Here is a 13010-nt window from a genome sequence, read left to right as displayed (position 1 = left end):
GCAGCTGAGTGAACTCCACTAAGGGTACCCAAGGACCAAGGTGGTGGTGTTAAAATGGATGATGGTGGATTAATTCTGCTACCCCAAGAAGCCAGAACAAATACTGTCAGGCATCTTGCCCAATGCTCTAACAATTTTGACCATCTACTGCTGCTCTGGACTGGTAATTCATTTTATCAACTTTGAAGAGAAGGGTACCTCCAAGTGGAATGACATTTACTTCAGTGAATGTGAAGAGTGAAAATAAACTTTGCTTTTCATTCTTTTTGGGTGGCTTGATAAATACAGTTCCAGTGAATTGATGCAATTGTTTTGAGCAGTGGTTCTCAACCGAGGTCCATGTAAGATTTTGTTGTTTATGAACAATAAATTGCTCATACTTCTACAATACACAAAATATTTTTAACAATTTTTAAATATAATTCCTAATATTATTAACTATAAAGATATAATAGGATTTTTTTAAAACATTGAATGGATATGAGGGTCCAGTGGAGCAAAATAGGAATCAAAGGGATCTATAGGTAAAAAAATAGTTGAGAATCACTGGTTTAAAGCATTGGATGACATGACTTACAGTATCTGTTCTGCTTGTTTGTTTATGAGTTCAGATTCCACCTAATTGTCAGTAGCCAGATCTAACTACCCGACTATGGGAGCATATCATCCAACCCACAGTTGGCCAGCATAAGTATGTATGCTTACAACCAGCAAAAGTATGCTGGCAATAAACATGCTGTGGATTGACAACAGCAGAATGCAATGGAAGAAAATAACTGCTTGTGTATTCTTAGATACACATGATGGTTATCGATGGACCATCTTTGACCATTGGCCTTCTGTTCTGTCAGCATTGGTCTAGAGTTTAATAACAACTGCTAATATTTTAATGTAAATCTAGGGTGGCAAGCTGGCAAAATTGTTAGCTTGCTGGGCAAAATGTTCACAGCATTTCATCTGTCTTTATGTTCTGAGTTCAAATTCTGCCAAGATCAACTTTACCTTTCATCCTTTCATTGGAGCGCTGGGATCGATGTAATTGACTTACCTCCTGTCCTGAAATTGCTGGCCTTGTACCAAAATTTGAAACTAATATTTTAATGTAAATCATATCATAATATAAGCACCAATTTGAGATAAAAAAAAAGAATCAGAGTCAAACCTCTCACTTGCTTAGCAAATTTATCACCAACTACATTGCAGAGCATCTGCCATTCCATTACCTCAAATTCCTCCTCCTCTTCCTCATCATCATCATCATCATTTTACATCCATTTTCCAAGATTGCTCGGCTAGTACAGGTCCTTTCTTTCATCATGTCATCATGTTGCCACTTGTTGCATTATTTTGTCTTCCTCAATCTTCCTGGGTCTTCCATTTCCACTGGTCCCTTCTACATGGACCTTCTGGCATTCCTTTATTCATTTGTCATCAATGATATTGATTGATATCGACATGTATCAATGCAGTTGTCATCTGATTCCTGAATATAAACTCAGTTTTTCTCTCAGCTCATCATGGACTCTAAAATTACGTTAGGAAATATAATTTGTTTCTGCTCTTTTAATTATCTGCACAAGATAATTGATCAGTCCCTTTTCCCTTTCAAATTGATATTTATATTGGTCTAATATTTTTGCTGGCCTGGTGTAAAGAATATGATCATTGTCATCATAGCTGTTCAGCAAAGTCCTTTAAAATGTATTCTCTTTCTCTCTAATAACAGCAGTGATTACAAAAAAACTGCCATGTACTATATATAGTAATACAGGTTTCTACAAATACAAGCTGTATAAATATATATTAGTGGCAGAAGCAGTATTAATAAGCTATATGTTTTATGTATTGCAAATACAATAACTGCAGTATAGACCCAATATTGTTATTTAGTCCCTACTCAAACAGACCTATGACCATCTCATCTTATTTTTTAAGATGATAGTTTAATTAAATTTGGTGGAGATTTGACTGCTATACCTAGCTGGTTGAGTAAGCACATACAGGCTCCCACAATGGCTTGTGTCAATATAAAGTAAATGTTATAGGTTCATAAAAATACAAACTACCATGTTTGATGGCATATAAGACATACTTTTTCCAAATAAATATACAAAATATCACCCCAGATTCTATATATGAAGTAGGGCCTTCCATAAGCTTTCATATACTAAAAACTTGTCTTGGGAAGATCATCATGCCAATAATAATAAACAGATGCACTGATTCAATATCACTTCTTTATTGTTAGTCACTTAGTTAAATATCTAACCAATTAACTAATCAATTATTTGTTTAATGTGCTGGTTAAACAATTGGTTGTTTGCTATTTGCAACCTCTTCAATGCTATGATATGCTACAGAACATTTCTATAAATTGGAGAGAAAAGAGGAGATAGCTATATATTCATGTGTTGATCATCAGCAGCAACTGTGTACCCTCCTTTACTATCCACAAACACACACTGCTTATAAACCCATTATGGTTAGGTGCTGAAATAAACGAGATTGATTAATTTACATCTTGGCAGATAGTTTGAACATTAACTTTCTGGTGTGTAAGTGCTTTGTTTCATTGCTGTAATATATTATAAAATATATCTGTAGATTTATCAACCAATGGTAAATGTAATATCTATATAATATGTATAATCTAAATCTATAAAATGCAATGGAATGAAACACTGTTAAAACATTAGTAATTTCATGTTCAAACTAGCCACCAAAAAAGTGTTAAATATGCAAAATTGCTCTACTCTGTTTACATCAACTTCTACTAACATTAGTGGCTTTATAAGTAAATTGGTTTTCGGATTGTTAAAGAGAGTGCACAACTGCTAACAAAGATCCCAACTGAAGGAGATATGTACAAGTACAACTAGTCCCTTTTTTTTTCTCTCCATGAACATCACACAGTGTTGGCTAATACTACATCAAGCTATAGCTGTGTCATTAAGAAATTTGCTTCTGAACCACATAGTTTTGGGTTCAGTTCCGCTGCATGGTACATTTTCAATTCTAGCCTTGGGCTAACCAAAGCTTTGTGAATGGATTTGGTAGACAGAAACTGGAAGGTGTATAGGTGGTGAGCTGGCAGAAACGTTAGCACGCCGAGCGAAATGCTTAGCGATATTTCGTCTACCGCTACGTTCTGAGTTCAGATTCCGCCGAGGTCAATTTTGCCTTTCATCCTTTCAGGGTCGATTAAATAAGTACCAGTTACACACTGGGAGTCGATGTAATCGACTTAATCCATTTGTCTGTCCTTTTTTGTCCCCTCTGTGTGTAGCCCCTTGTGGGCAGTAAAGAAATAAGAAACTGGAAGATGCATGTATTTGTATTTGTATGTGTGTGTGTGTGGGGGGGGTCTTCTTATCTTGATATCACACAATAATTGTAAATGAGTTTCACATGACAGTGAAACAAGCAGAGTCATTCATTTCTAATATTCTGATAAAACATGTTTAGCCACAAAGAAATATTAACTTACTTGGAAACAGGTGAGGGTTGACAACAGGAAGGGATCTGGCCATATAAAATTTCCTTAATTAAACTCCAATCTTGCATGGAAAAGTGGACATTAAAATGATGATGATGATGATTATATGTCCAATAGAGCATTATAGCAATGAAACAAAACACTATAAACACACCAATAATTTAATATTCAAACATATACAATTTGGCTGTTTGGTAAAGATTTACTTAATCCATTGCCTGGATTAATATTACCATTAGATGCCTTTATCTCTCTTCAGGTAGAAATATAAAGTGGCATTTATCTAATTAATTTTTTGTTTTCTTAAAGCTTAATCAGAGAATACACACCCATTTATAAGATGCATGCAAGCTTTCCAGACATTTCTCTGATTTGAGTAGTCTAACTTCCTCCCTTCTCACCAATCTAAAGAACAAAAAAATGTCTGTATTAGAAACCATAATAGTGTTGTTTAGGCCAGGACAGCTGTAAAGGCTTATAATCACAGGTGTTCTTGCCATAACAATCTTTTATATTTATTGAACAATTCTGTAATATGTTTTTTCCATTTTTAAAATGGTGAGAAATGATTTAAAGGAAATTTAGCTGATAATTCTAGCAGATTTAGTGACTGGATAGATGCTTCTTGGTTAATTAATTATTCCCATAGTTGTTCAATTGTAGCTTCATCAACATATACAATCTCTAGGGATTGCCATTTTTATTAATTGCAATATTATTAAAATTATTCTGCCAAAGATGATCCTTGTAGGGTTTTCGAGCGAGATCGTTGCCAGTGCCCCTGGACTGGCTCTTGTGCGGGTGGCACATAAAAGACACCATTTCGAGCGTGGCCGTTTTCGTGCGGGTGACACGTAAAAGCACCCACTACACTCTCTGAGTGGTTGGCGTTAGGAAGGGCATCCAGCTGTAGAAACTCTGCCAAATTAGATTGGAGCCTGGTGTTGCCATCCGGTTTCACCAGTCCTCAGTCAAATCGTCCAACCCATGCTAGCATGGAAAGCGGACGTTAAACAATGATGATGATGATCCTTTTGGGGTCATTAAAATAAGTACTAGTTGAGCACCGGGGTTGATGTCATCAACTTACCCCAACGCCCCCCCCCCCCCAAACTTGCTGGGCCTTGTGCCAAAATTTGAAATCCTTATTATTTTCAAACAAAAGGCTTGATATATATTCACGCTAGAAAATAATTTTAAAAAAATATAGTAAAACAAAAAATAACAAATCCTTGCTGTACCCATTCTTGTCTTCCATCTCTTCTGTATTTACGGAAAATTTAAGATACTCCAATCTCTCCTCACATCTATTATCACTGGAAATGGTGGCCAAAGGCAGTTTTATGTCAACTTTGAAATTTTGTGAAATTTACAGTATCTAATTCTGTCTCTATCAATATGAGTTCAAATCAAGCCAAGGTTAGCACTGTTTAATGACAATTGATTGGCTGAATTATACAAGTAGTATCTGGTCTGGCTCTTTACACTCTTAGTTCAAACTCTGCCAATATCACTTTTGCCTTTCATTCATCCGGTGTCAATGAAATATATATATATATATGTATATATATTATACATATATAAAATACATAATATACACATATATAATAATAGATATAAAATGGTATGAGCATAAGCTTATATTAGAAATTATTTTAAAAGTGGTGAATTGGCAGAAGTATTAGAACTTCAGATGCAATGCCCCTTGCTGCTATTTGTCCTGAGACTATTTTCTCTGAGTTCAAATCCTGCCAAGATCAGCTTTGCTTTCCATCCTTCTGAGGATCAATAAAATAAGGTACCAATCAAATACTGGGAGTCAGAATAATTGACTGTTTCCTTTCCCCAAATTTCTGGTTTTGTACTTATGTAAGAAATCTTTATTATTATTGTTTCGGTTTGAAACCCCTTGTAGTCTTTCAAAGTATCTTTCAATATTTTTTCATGAATGTCTGTATGCCTTTTTTTTATTTCTTTAGGATATAGGAGGAGGGTGTTTAAAAATATTGATTTTGGGGTGGGGTTCACTATTTCTAAACTAAAACAATAACTGAATGTTTTTGCTTTTTTTTTTTCCAATATTTCATTTTTTGCCATTATATTGTATTTCACTATTTTTAGTTCCCTCTTCCCCTCTACCTCCCACATCCTAACCTGTTAATGCTCCTACATCACTACATGTCATTTTATTCATTCTTTACTCTTGTGGCTAATAAATAAATGATTATTGTTGTTATTACTAATAGTATTATGTTGTATTGGTAGAATCTTTAGTATTGTGGCAGTCATGTTCCTTTGTGTATCTTACCATGACCAACTTTAACTTTCATTCATTTAGGAGTAGATAAAATAAAGTAGCAGTCATATACCTGAGACAATTTAACCATTCAACAAATTTTCTGGCCTTGTGCCTATATAAGAAAATAACTTTTATCATTGTTAAGGTAGTGGATTGGCAGAGAATCAGAGAATACCATGCAGTATTTGTTCTGGCTCCTTATTCTGGGGGTCATATTGACCTTTTAAGGTAAATAAAATAAGTACCAGTCAAATGCTAGAGTCTGTGGTATCAACTAAGTCCCACTCTGCAAAATTTCAGGCTTTATGCCTATGTTAGGAACAATTATTATTATTATTATTATTATTATTATTATTATTATTATTATTATTCCACAAATGGTGGTGAGCTGGCAGAATTGTTAGCATGCTGGACAAAATGTTTAGTGACATTTCATCCATCTTCATGTTCTGAGTTCAATTCCACCAGGGTCAGCCTAGTTTTCATCCTTTCGGGGTCAATAAAATAAGTACCAGTTGAGCACTGGGGTTGATATAAATCAACTTAGCCACTCCACCAAAATTGTTGGCCTTGTGGATTATTATTATTATTATTATTATTATTATTATTATTATTATAAGGCAGCAAGCTGGCTGAATCACTAGCATGCCGGGCAAAATGCTTAGCAGTATTTCGTCTGTCTTTATGTTCTGAGTCAACTTTGCCTCTCATCCTTTCAGGGTCAATAAATTAAATACCAGTGTTTCTCTAGGGTTTGATGTAATTGACTAGTTTCCTCGCCATAAATTTCAGGCCTTGTGCCTTTAGTAGAAAGAATTATTATTTTAAGACAGCAAACTGGCAGAATCGTTAGCATGCTGGGCGAAATGCTTAGCAGTATTTCGTCTGTTGCTAGGTTCTGAGTTCAAATTCCACCAAAGTCAACTTTGCTTTTCGTCCTTTCAAGGTTGATAAATTAAGTACCAGTTGAGCACTGGGGTCGATGTAATCAACTTAATCCCCTCCTCCAAGATTTCAGGCCTTGTACCTATAGTAGAAAGGATTATTATTATTATCATCATCACATTTATGCAATAGTTATGTTAGTGATTCAGCCAGTTTTGTATGCTGAATATCAAGCCACTACTATTATTTTTCATTATTTTTTAAAAGAAGGTTTTTGTTCATACTACTTTCCCATATGATGTTTGATTTACATTAAACTAATCTAGTTTTGTTGTGTTTGGAAATTGAAGAAATCAAAATAATAAAACCATGTCTGTGTGTATCTTGGTTGCAGTTCCAATATAATTTGCTGCTGGTTTTGTTTGTTTTGTATTGAAATTTTAATAAGTTGCAAATTGTTTCATTTTTTGGTTCTTTTTTTTTTTTCCTTTAAGTTCCCAATTTATCCCTTTCCCTTGTATTTTGCACAGTGGTATCTGAGAATGCTTCCGCTATGGTTTTCATCCTGGTAATGCTACTGTTTTTGTTTGCTATATTGTGTGAATTAACAATCTTTTTTCCTTTTTGTTAATAAATATATTAATTCATTTTAAAAATGTTTGTGATATCCCCTGTGTGGCATTGTGTTGAATGACCAACCTGTTATCATTTATATTACACTCATGCAAAGCACACATGCATACACACACGTACATATATATATATATCCACACATGCATATGTATGTATGTATGTATGTATATATGACTATGTATATGTATGTATATAAATGTTGGATTCAAATTCTACCAAGGTCGACTTTGTCTTTCATTCTTTTGGAGCCAATAAAAAATACATACCAGCTGAACACTTTGCTCAATGCTGACCTTGTACTAAATTTGAAACCATGTATATATATATATATATTGTATATATATATATATTGTGTATATATATATATATATATATATATACAATATATATATATATATATATTGTATATATGTATATATATTGTATATATGTATATATATTGTATATATGTATATATAATGTATATATATATATATATATATATATATATATATATATTGTATATATGTATATATATTGTATATATGTATATATAATGTGTATATATATATGGGTTCTTAAAATCTTCTCAAATCTCAACCTCCTGTCTTACAAAATGGAAAAAAGGGCTACATTGGATAATACGGTCTTGTATAACTTGAAGATGCTCACCATCATATTCCCACTGTTAGTTCAAAGACATTCTGCCTCCTCGCTTCTTTTTCTGCTGCTGTCACTACTACTACTGCTACTATTACTACTATCATGATGTAGGTATGATATTTAAGCAATTTCATGTTTGTTGAAAATATTGATGTCTTATACAAAGCAAAAGGAACACTATATAATTGATAAAAAACAAAAGTGGAAACTACGAAAAAGATAAGAAACTATGCCTATTTAGTTTGCTAAAAACTCATTTGGCTCTGCTGTCATTCACTATATATAACTGGCTTTACTGAAAGATTAATGTAAATAACCTGAAAAATAATGTAACATTAAATGTAACCATTTCTTTTCTCTGGTTTATTCAGAAAAGGATTGTCACAAATGATCCTTTACTGAGGACCGCTGAAACTTTGGGGACAAAAGGAGGAAGAAAATGGGAACCTGGTTTGAAATCTTGCAACAGAATAGATTCCACTATTTTACACTCAAGGATCCAGTGGTAGTGATTAAATATGGAGACAGGTTAAAGTAGCCCTTACAACCAGGTACAATCCATACAAGTTCTTGCATCATTTTTATTACTGGAATTGAGCAGTGATTCTCAAACTTATTTCCTCTACCAACTATTCCTGGAAGGGTTGTGGGGGTAGAGTCTTCATTTTACCTCCTCCATAGGGTCCTATCAGAACTAATCATGTGAGCAGTACTTATCAGCTCTGAGACATAATTCTCCTAGGATATTATTATTATTATTATTATTATTATTATTTAAGACATTGCACAGTATCCAATATCATGTTGTTGTTGATTGAAGATATTGTGTGTACCAGGGGTTTGTACTGTCTGTCAAGTCACAACAATGACTTCAGACAGCCTGTACTTTATGCAATATGCATACAGTTCCAAGTAATGCCGATTTTTGCAACACACCTAGATTGTAGGGTATTTCTAAAGTTTCCAGATGTTTTATTCGGGTTTGGGTGATATTGAACCCAGTGCTCCAATGACAATAGGGATAATCTTTATGTTTGACTCTCATAGCTGCCACATCTTAGCAATCTCAATTCTCAGGTCTCCATATTTACCAATCTTTTCTCTTTCCTTCATGATAATATGTTGATCTCCTGACACTGCCACGTTGATTATTAGGCACTCTTATTTGTCCCTCCTAAGGGTTACTATCTCTGGCCTTCGGTGCTCTAACACCTTGTCTATTTGGAAGTCAAAGTCTCAAAGGAATTTTGCCTTCCCCTTTTCATTCATTACCTTTTCCAGTGTCTGTTGGTACCAAGCACCCATTACCTCATATCCATATTTATGGCATAGTAGCCAGTGATGGTTTGGGGCTACATGTCTACACTTGTACTCTTTCTGTGCAAGACTTTCACAAGCGCTAACAATGTGAGTCACACTTTTGACTCTCTTTCTACATATTCTGCAGAGATTCGTTGCACTTGTGTGGTATATATCCCTTTTCACTGAATTGGTATTCAATGCCTGATCCCAGGCAGTGATGATTAGGCTTTCAGTATTCTTTTTTTAGGTCACCCTTGCTGAGCCACCAGCAGTGCATGCCATCAAAGTGACACTGGGGTACAAATATACAAAGCACAATATACCCATCATGACTACCTGTCTGATAAGGGTACATTGGCCTGTCTGATAAGAGTACACTGGCACATGCATCACAACCATATGTGTGCAACATCACGATCTCATATCAAGATAAACAGTGTATGACCTTGCAGGTGTAGCCCAGTTAGAATTTTCTGCAGGTCAACTAGCTCAAAATATCCCTGAATAAGGTTCGTTTAAGGATGATGAACAAAAAACCCATGTTTCCAAAGGTAAATTATTCAAACCTCCAAAGAATTCCCCTCAACGCATGACTATGATGCTCCTCCACTACTCCTGCTCATGATAGAGATGTACATATCATCAGTTACTAAGGGACTCAACTGGTTAAGGTCAAACAACTGACAAGCAAATCTGTGCTATTGAGCAGAATATTTATTGTAGCACATCTTTTATACCAAGACAAAACATGTATATTATAACAATTCCAATAATTTAAAATCAGAAGTCATGAGAGCCACTGCCTGGTATTGCATCAGGGCGGAGGCGCGTGGCTTCATGGTTAGGGTGTTGGACTCATGATTATAAGATTGTGGTATTGATTCCTGGACCGGGCGACACCTTGTGTTCTTAAGCAAAACACTTCATTTCATGTTGTTCCAGTCCACTCAGCTGGCAAAAATGAGTAATACTGCAATGGACCAATCCAAATTGGAAATATATACGCCATTGAAACTGGAAAACCAGCCCTTGTGAGTCAGCATGACTTGAGAAGGTAACTTTACCTTTTTTTACTGCATCAGGGCATTTATTATTATATTATTATTATTATTTACATTCTGAGTTCAAATTCCGTTAAGGCCAACTTTACCTTTCGTCCTTTCAGGGTTGATAAATTAAGTACCAATCACACACTGGAGTTGATGTAATCAACTAGCCCCCTCCCCCACAAACGTTCAAGCCTTGTGCCTATAGTAGAACGGATTATTATCAACATGGTGAGCATACAGAATCATTAGCATATTAGACAAAATGCTAAGCAGCATTTCTTCCAACTCTTTATGTTCTAAGTTCAAATTCCACTAAGGTTGACTTTGCCTTTCATTTATTTGGGGTTGATGAAACAAGTACCACTTTGAGCACTGAGATCGATGTAATTGACTAGCCCCATCTCTCCCAAAATTTCAGACCTTGTGTCTATAATAGAAAGGATTATATTTATTACGATTGATTTGACTCAGGTTCATTCTTATTCCTGGTAGAATTTATATAGGTAGCAGGTTACTACCTGTAGCCCTAGGTATTCACAAGCTTTCAATAGTCGTTCAAATTATTATTATTATTATTATTATTATTATTATTATTATTATTATTATTATTATTATGGAAGGAGCTGGCAGAATTGTTAGTACAATGGGTGAAATGCTTAGCAGCATGTCATCTGTCGTTACACTCTGAGTTCAAATTCTGCTGAGATCAACTTTGCTTTTCATACTTTTGGGATTGATGGAAAAAGTACCAGCTGAGTACTGGAGTTAATGTAATCGGCTATCCTCCTCCCCCAATTTCAGGCCTTGTGCCTATAGTAGAAAGGATTATTATTATAAGGTAAGGCAGCAAACAAGTAGAATCGTTAGCATGCCGGGCAAACTGCTTAGCAACATATTGTTCATCTTTACATTCTGAGTTCAAATTTCACCGAGGTCGACTTTGTTTTTCATCCTTCTGAGGTCAATAAAATGAAGTACAAGCCAAGTACTGAGTTTGATTTAATCTCTCCTGAAAATACCTAAATCAGAAACATTGCTATCAGAATCTGGGAAAGATACCTTAGGATATTTGTTCTGGCTCTTAACTTTCTGAGAATAAATCTTATCAATCAACTTCATGGTTTGTCCTTCTGGGATTGTTAAATAAAGTACCAGTCATTGTAATTACAATTGGGTTGTTGTAATCAGCTAAACCTCTACCCTAAAACTGTGTACCTTTATCACAAACAATTATCATTATTACACTGTAACATGATTTTTGTCCTTGGGTAGCAAATGTTATTTCCTATATGCTTACTTTTAGAAAGTATGAAAAATGGCTAATATTTCCTTCAAACTTTGCTTTTGTTACATTTATTGAAACCCCCAAAGAATCCGTCTCAACACATGATTATGATGCTCCCCCACTACTCCTGCTCATGATCAGAGATGCACAGATTGTCAGCCACTAAGGGACATGCTCAAGTGGTTAAGGTTAAGCAACTGACAAGCAAATCTGTGGTATCGAGTAGAATATTTGCTATAGCGATATTTCTGCTACAGCACCGAGTGTATGTGTGTAGTGAAGGTGTGTGGCTTAGTGGTTAGGGTATTTGGTTCACAATTGTCAGGTCGTGAGTTTGATTCCAGATGGTATATTGTGTCCTTGAGCAAGATACTTTATTTCATGTTATTCCAGTTCACTCAGCTGGCAAAAGTGAGTTGTATTTCAAAGGACCAGCCTTGTCACATCCTGTGTCACGCTGAATTTCCCTGAGAAGTACATTAAGGGTACACATGACCATGAAGTGCTCAGTTACTTACATGATAATTTCGCAAGCAAGCTGTTCCATTGATTGGAATCAACTAGAACACTCATTGTTGTAACCAACAGAGTACCAGGTATGTGTATATGTATGAGTGTTGTATGTGTATATGTATGAGTGTTGTGTGTGTGTGTGTTTATACATACACACACATATATACACGCAAACACACACACATGAATATACTTGCTGAAATTTCTCTCTCATAATTGTTTTTATTTCAAAACATTGATTTCATAAATATAAGGAAAAAGGGGTTGGGTAGGTCTATCCATCTTGTCTTAAACCCCCTTTTCCTTCTCTCCCTACTACATTACAAATTTATCCAACTTCATAGCAGTATATCCATACTAAATTTGTAAAGTGAAATGTGATATTAAAAACATTTTTGTTGTTTGGCAAGTATAGATGTATGTGGTCAATTTCATATAAAACATAAGGTCTATGGCATTGGAACCATGGCTTTCTATTCTTCCATGCATCTTCTCTAGATTTTCCAAGTCCTTCACTCTAGCCAATGTAGCAGAAAGTTTGCCTGAATTAAACATTTAAGCAGAATATCCAGACATATCTGCAAGGCTTCTATTAGCCCCTCTTTACATCAATACTTCCCTGATCGATTGAACAAACCAATGAGTAATTAAAGGTATTTCCTACCATGATCAAATGAAATGGCTACTAATCCCTTCAGACTTTGCTTTTGTGACCTGGACATCAATGTTTTGAAACTGACCTATTTTCCATTACATTTCAGACAAATTCAGCCCCGAGTTACTGAAGCAGAAATATTGTTATAGCAAATATTCTACTCAGGACCACAGATTTGCTTGTCAGTTGCTTGACCTTAACCAGTTTAGCATACCCCTTAGTGGTTGACAATATGTGCATCTCTGATCATG

At 35.0% G+C, this 13010-nt stretch overlaps 1 protein-coding gene across 4 annotated transcripts in view; it reads left to right on the top strand.

Annotated features, from left to right (window-relative positions):
* Positions 1 to 13010, top strand: part of LOC106880220 (ELKS/Rab6-interacting/CAST family member 1) — a 296919-nt gene that overhangs the window by 261998 nt on the left and 21911 nt on the right. The window contains exon 16 of one of the 4 annotated variants that reach the window (XM_089342286.1): positions 7211 to 7336. The exons of the other annotated variants lie outside the window; for them this stretch is intronic. Coding sequence (XP_089198412.1) covers positions 7211 to 7252 — 42 coding nt within the window. The 3' untranslated portion in view covers positions 7253 to 7336. Of the gene's footprint in view, positions 1 to 7210; positions 7337 to 13010 lie in introns of those variants that run through there. 4 annotated transcript variants of the gene reach the window in all.

This window comes from Octopus bimaculoides, chromosome 25 (genome assembly GCF_046866305.1).
Source record: "Octopus bimaculoides isolate indiv1 chromosome 25, ASM4686630v1, whole genome shotgun sequence".
Lineage (NCBI taxonomy): Eukaryota > Metazoa > Mollusca > Cephalopoda > Octopoda > Octopodidae > Octopus > Octopus bimaculoides.
This window is presented reverse-complemented; position numbering and strand designations above follow the sequence as displayed.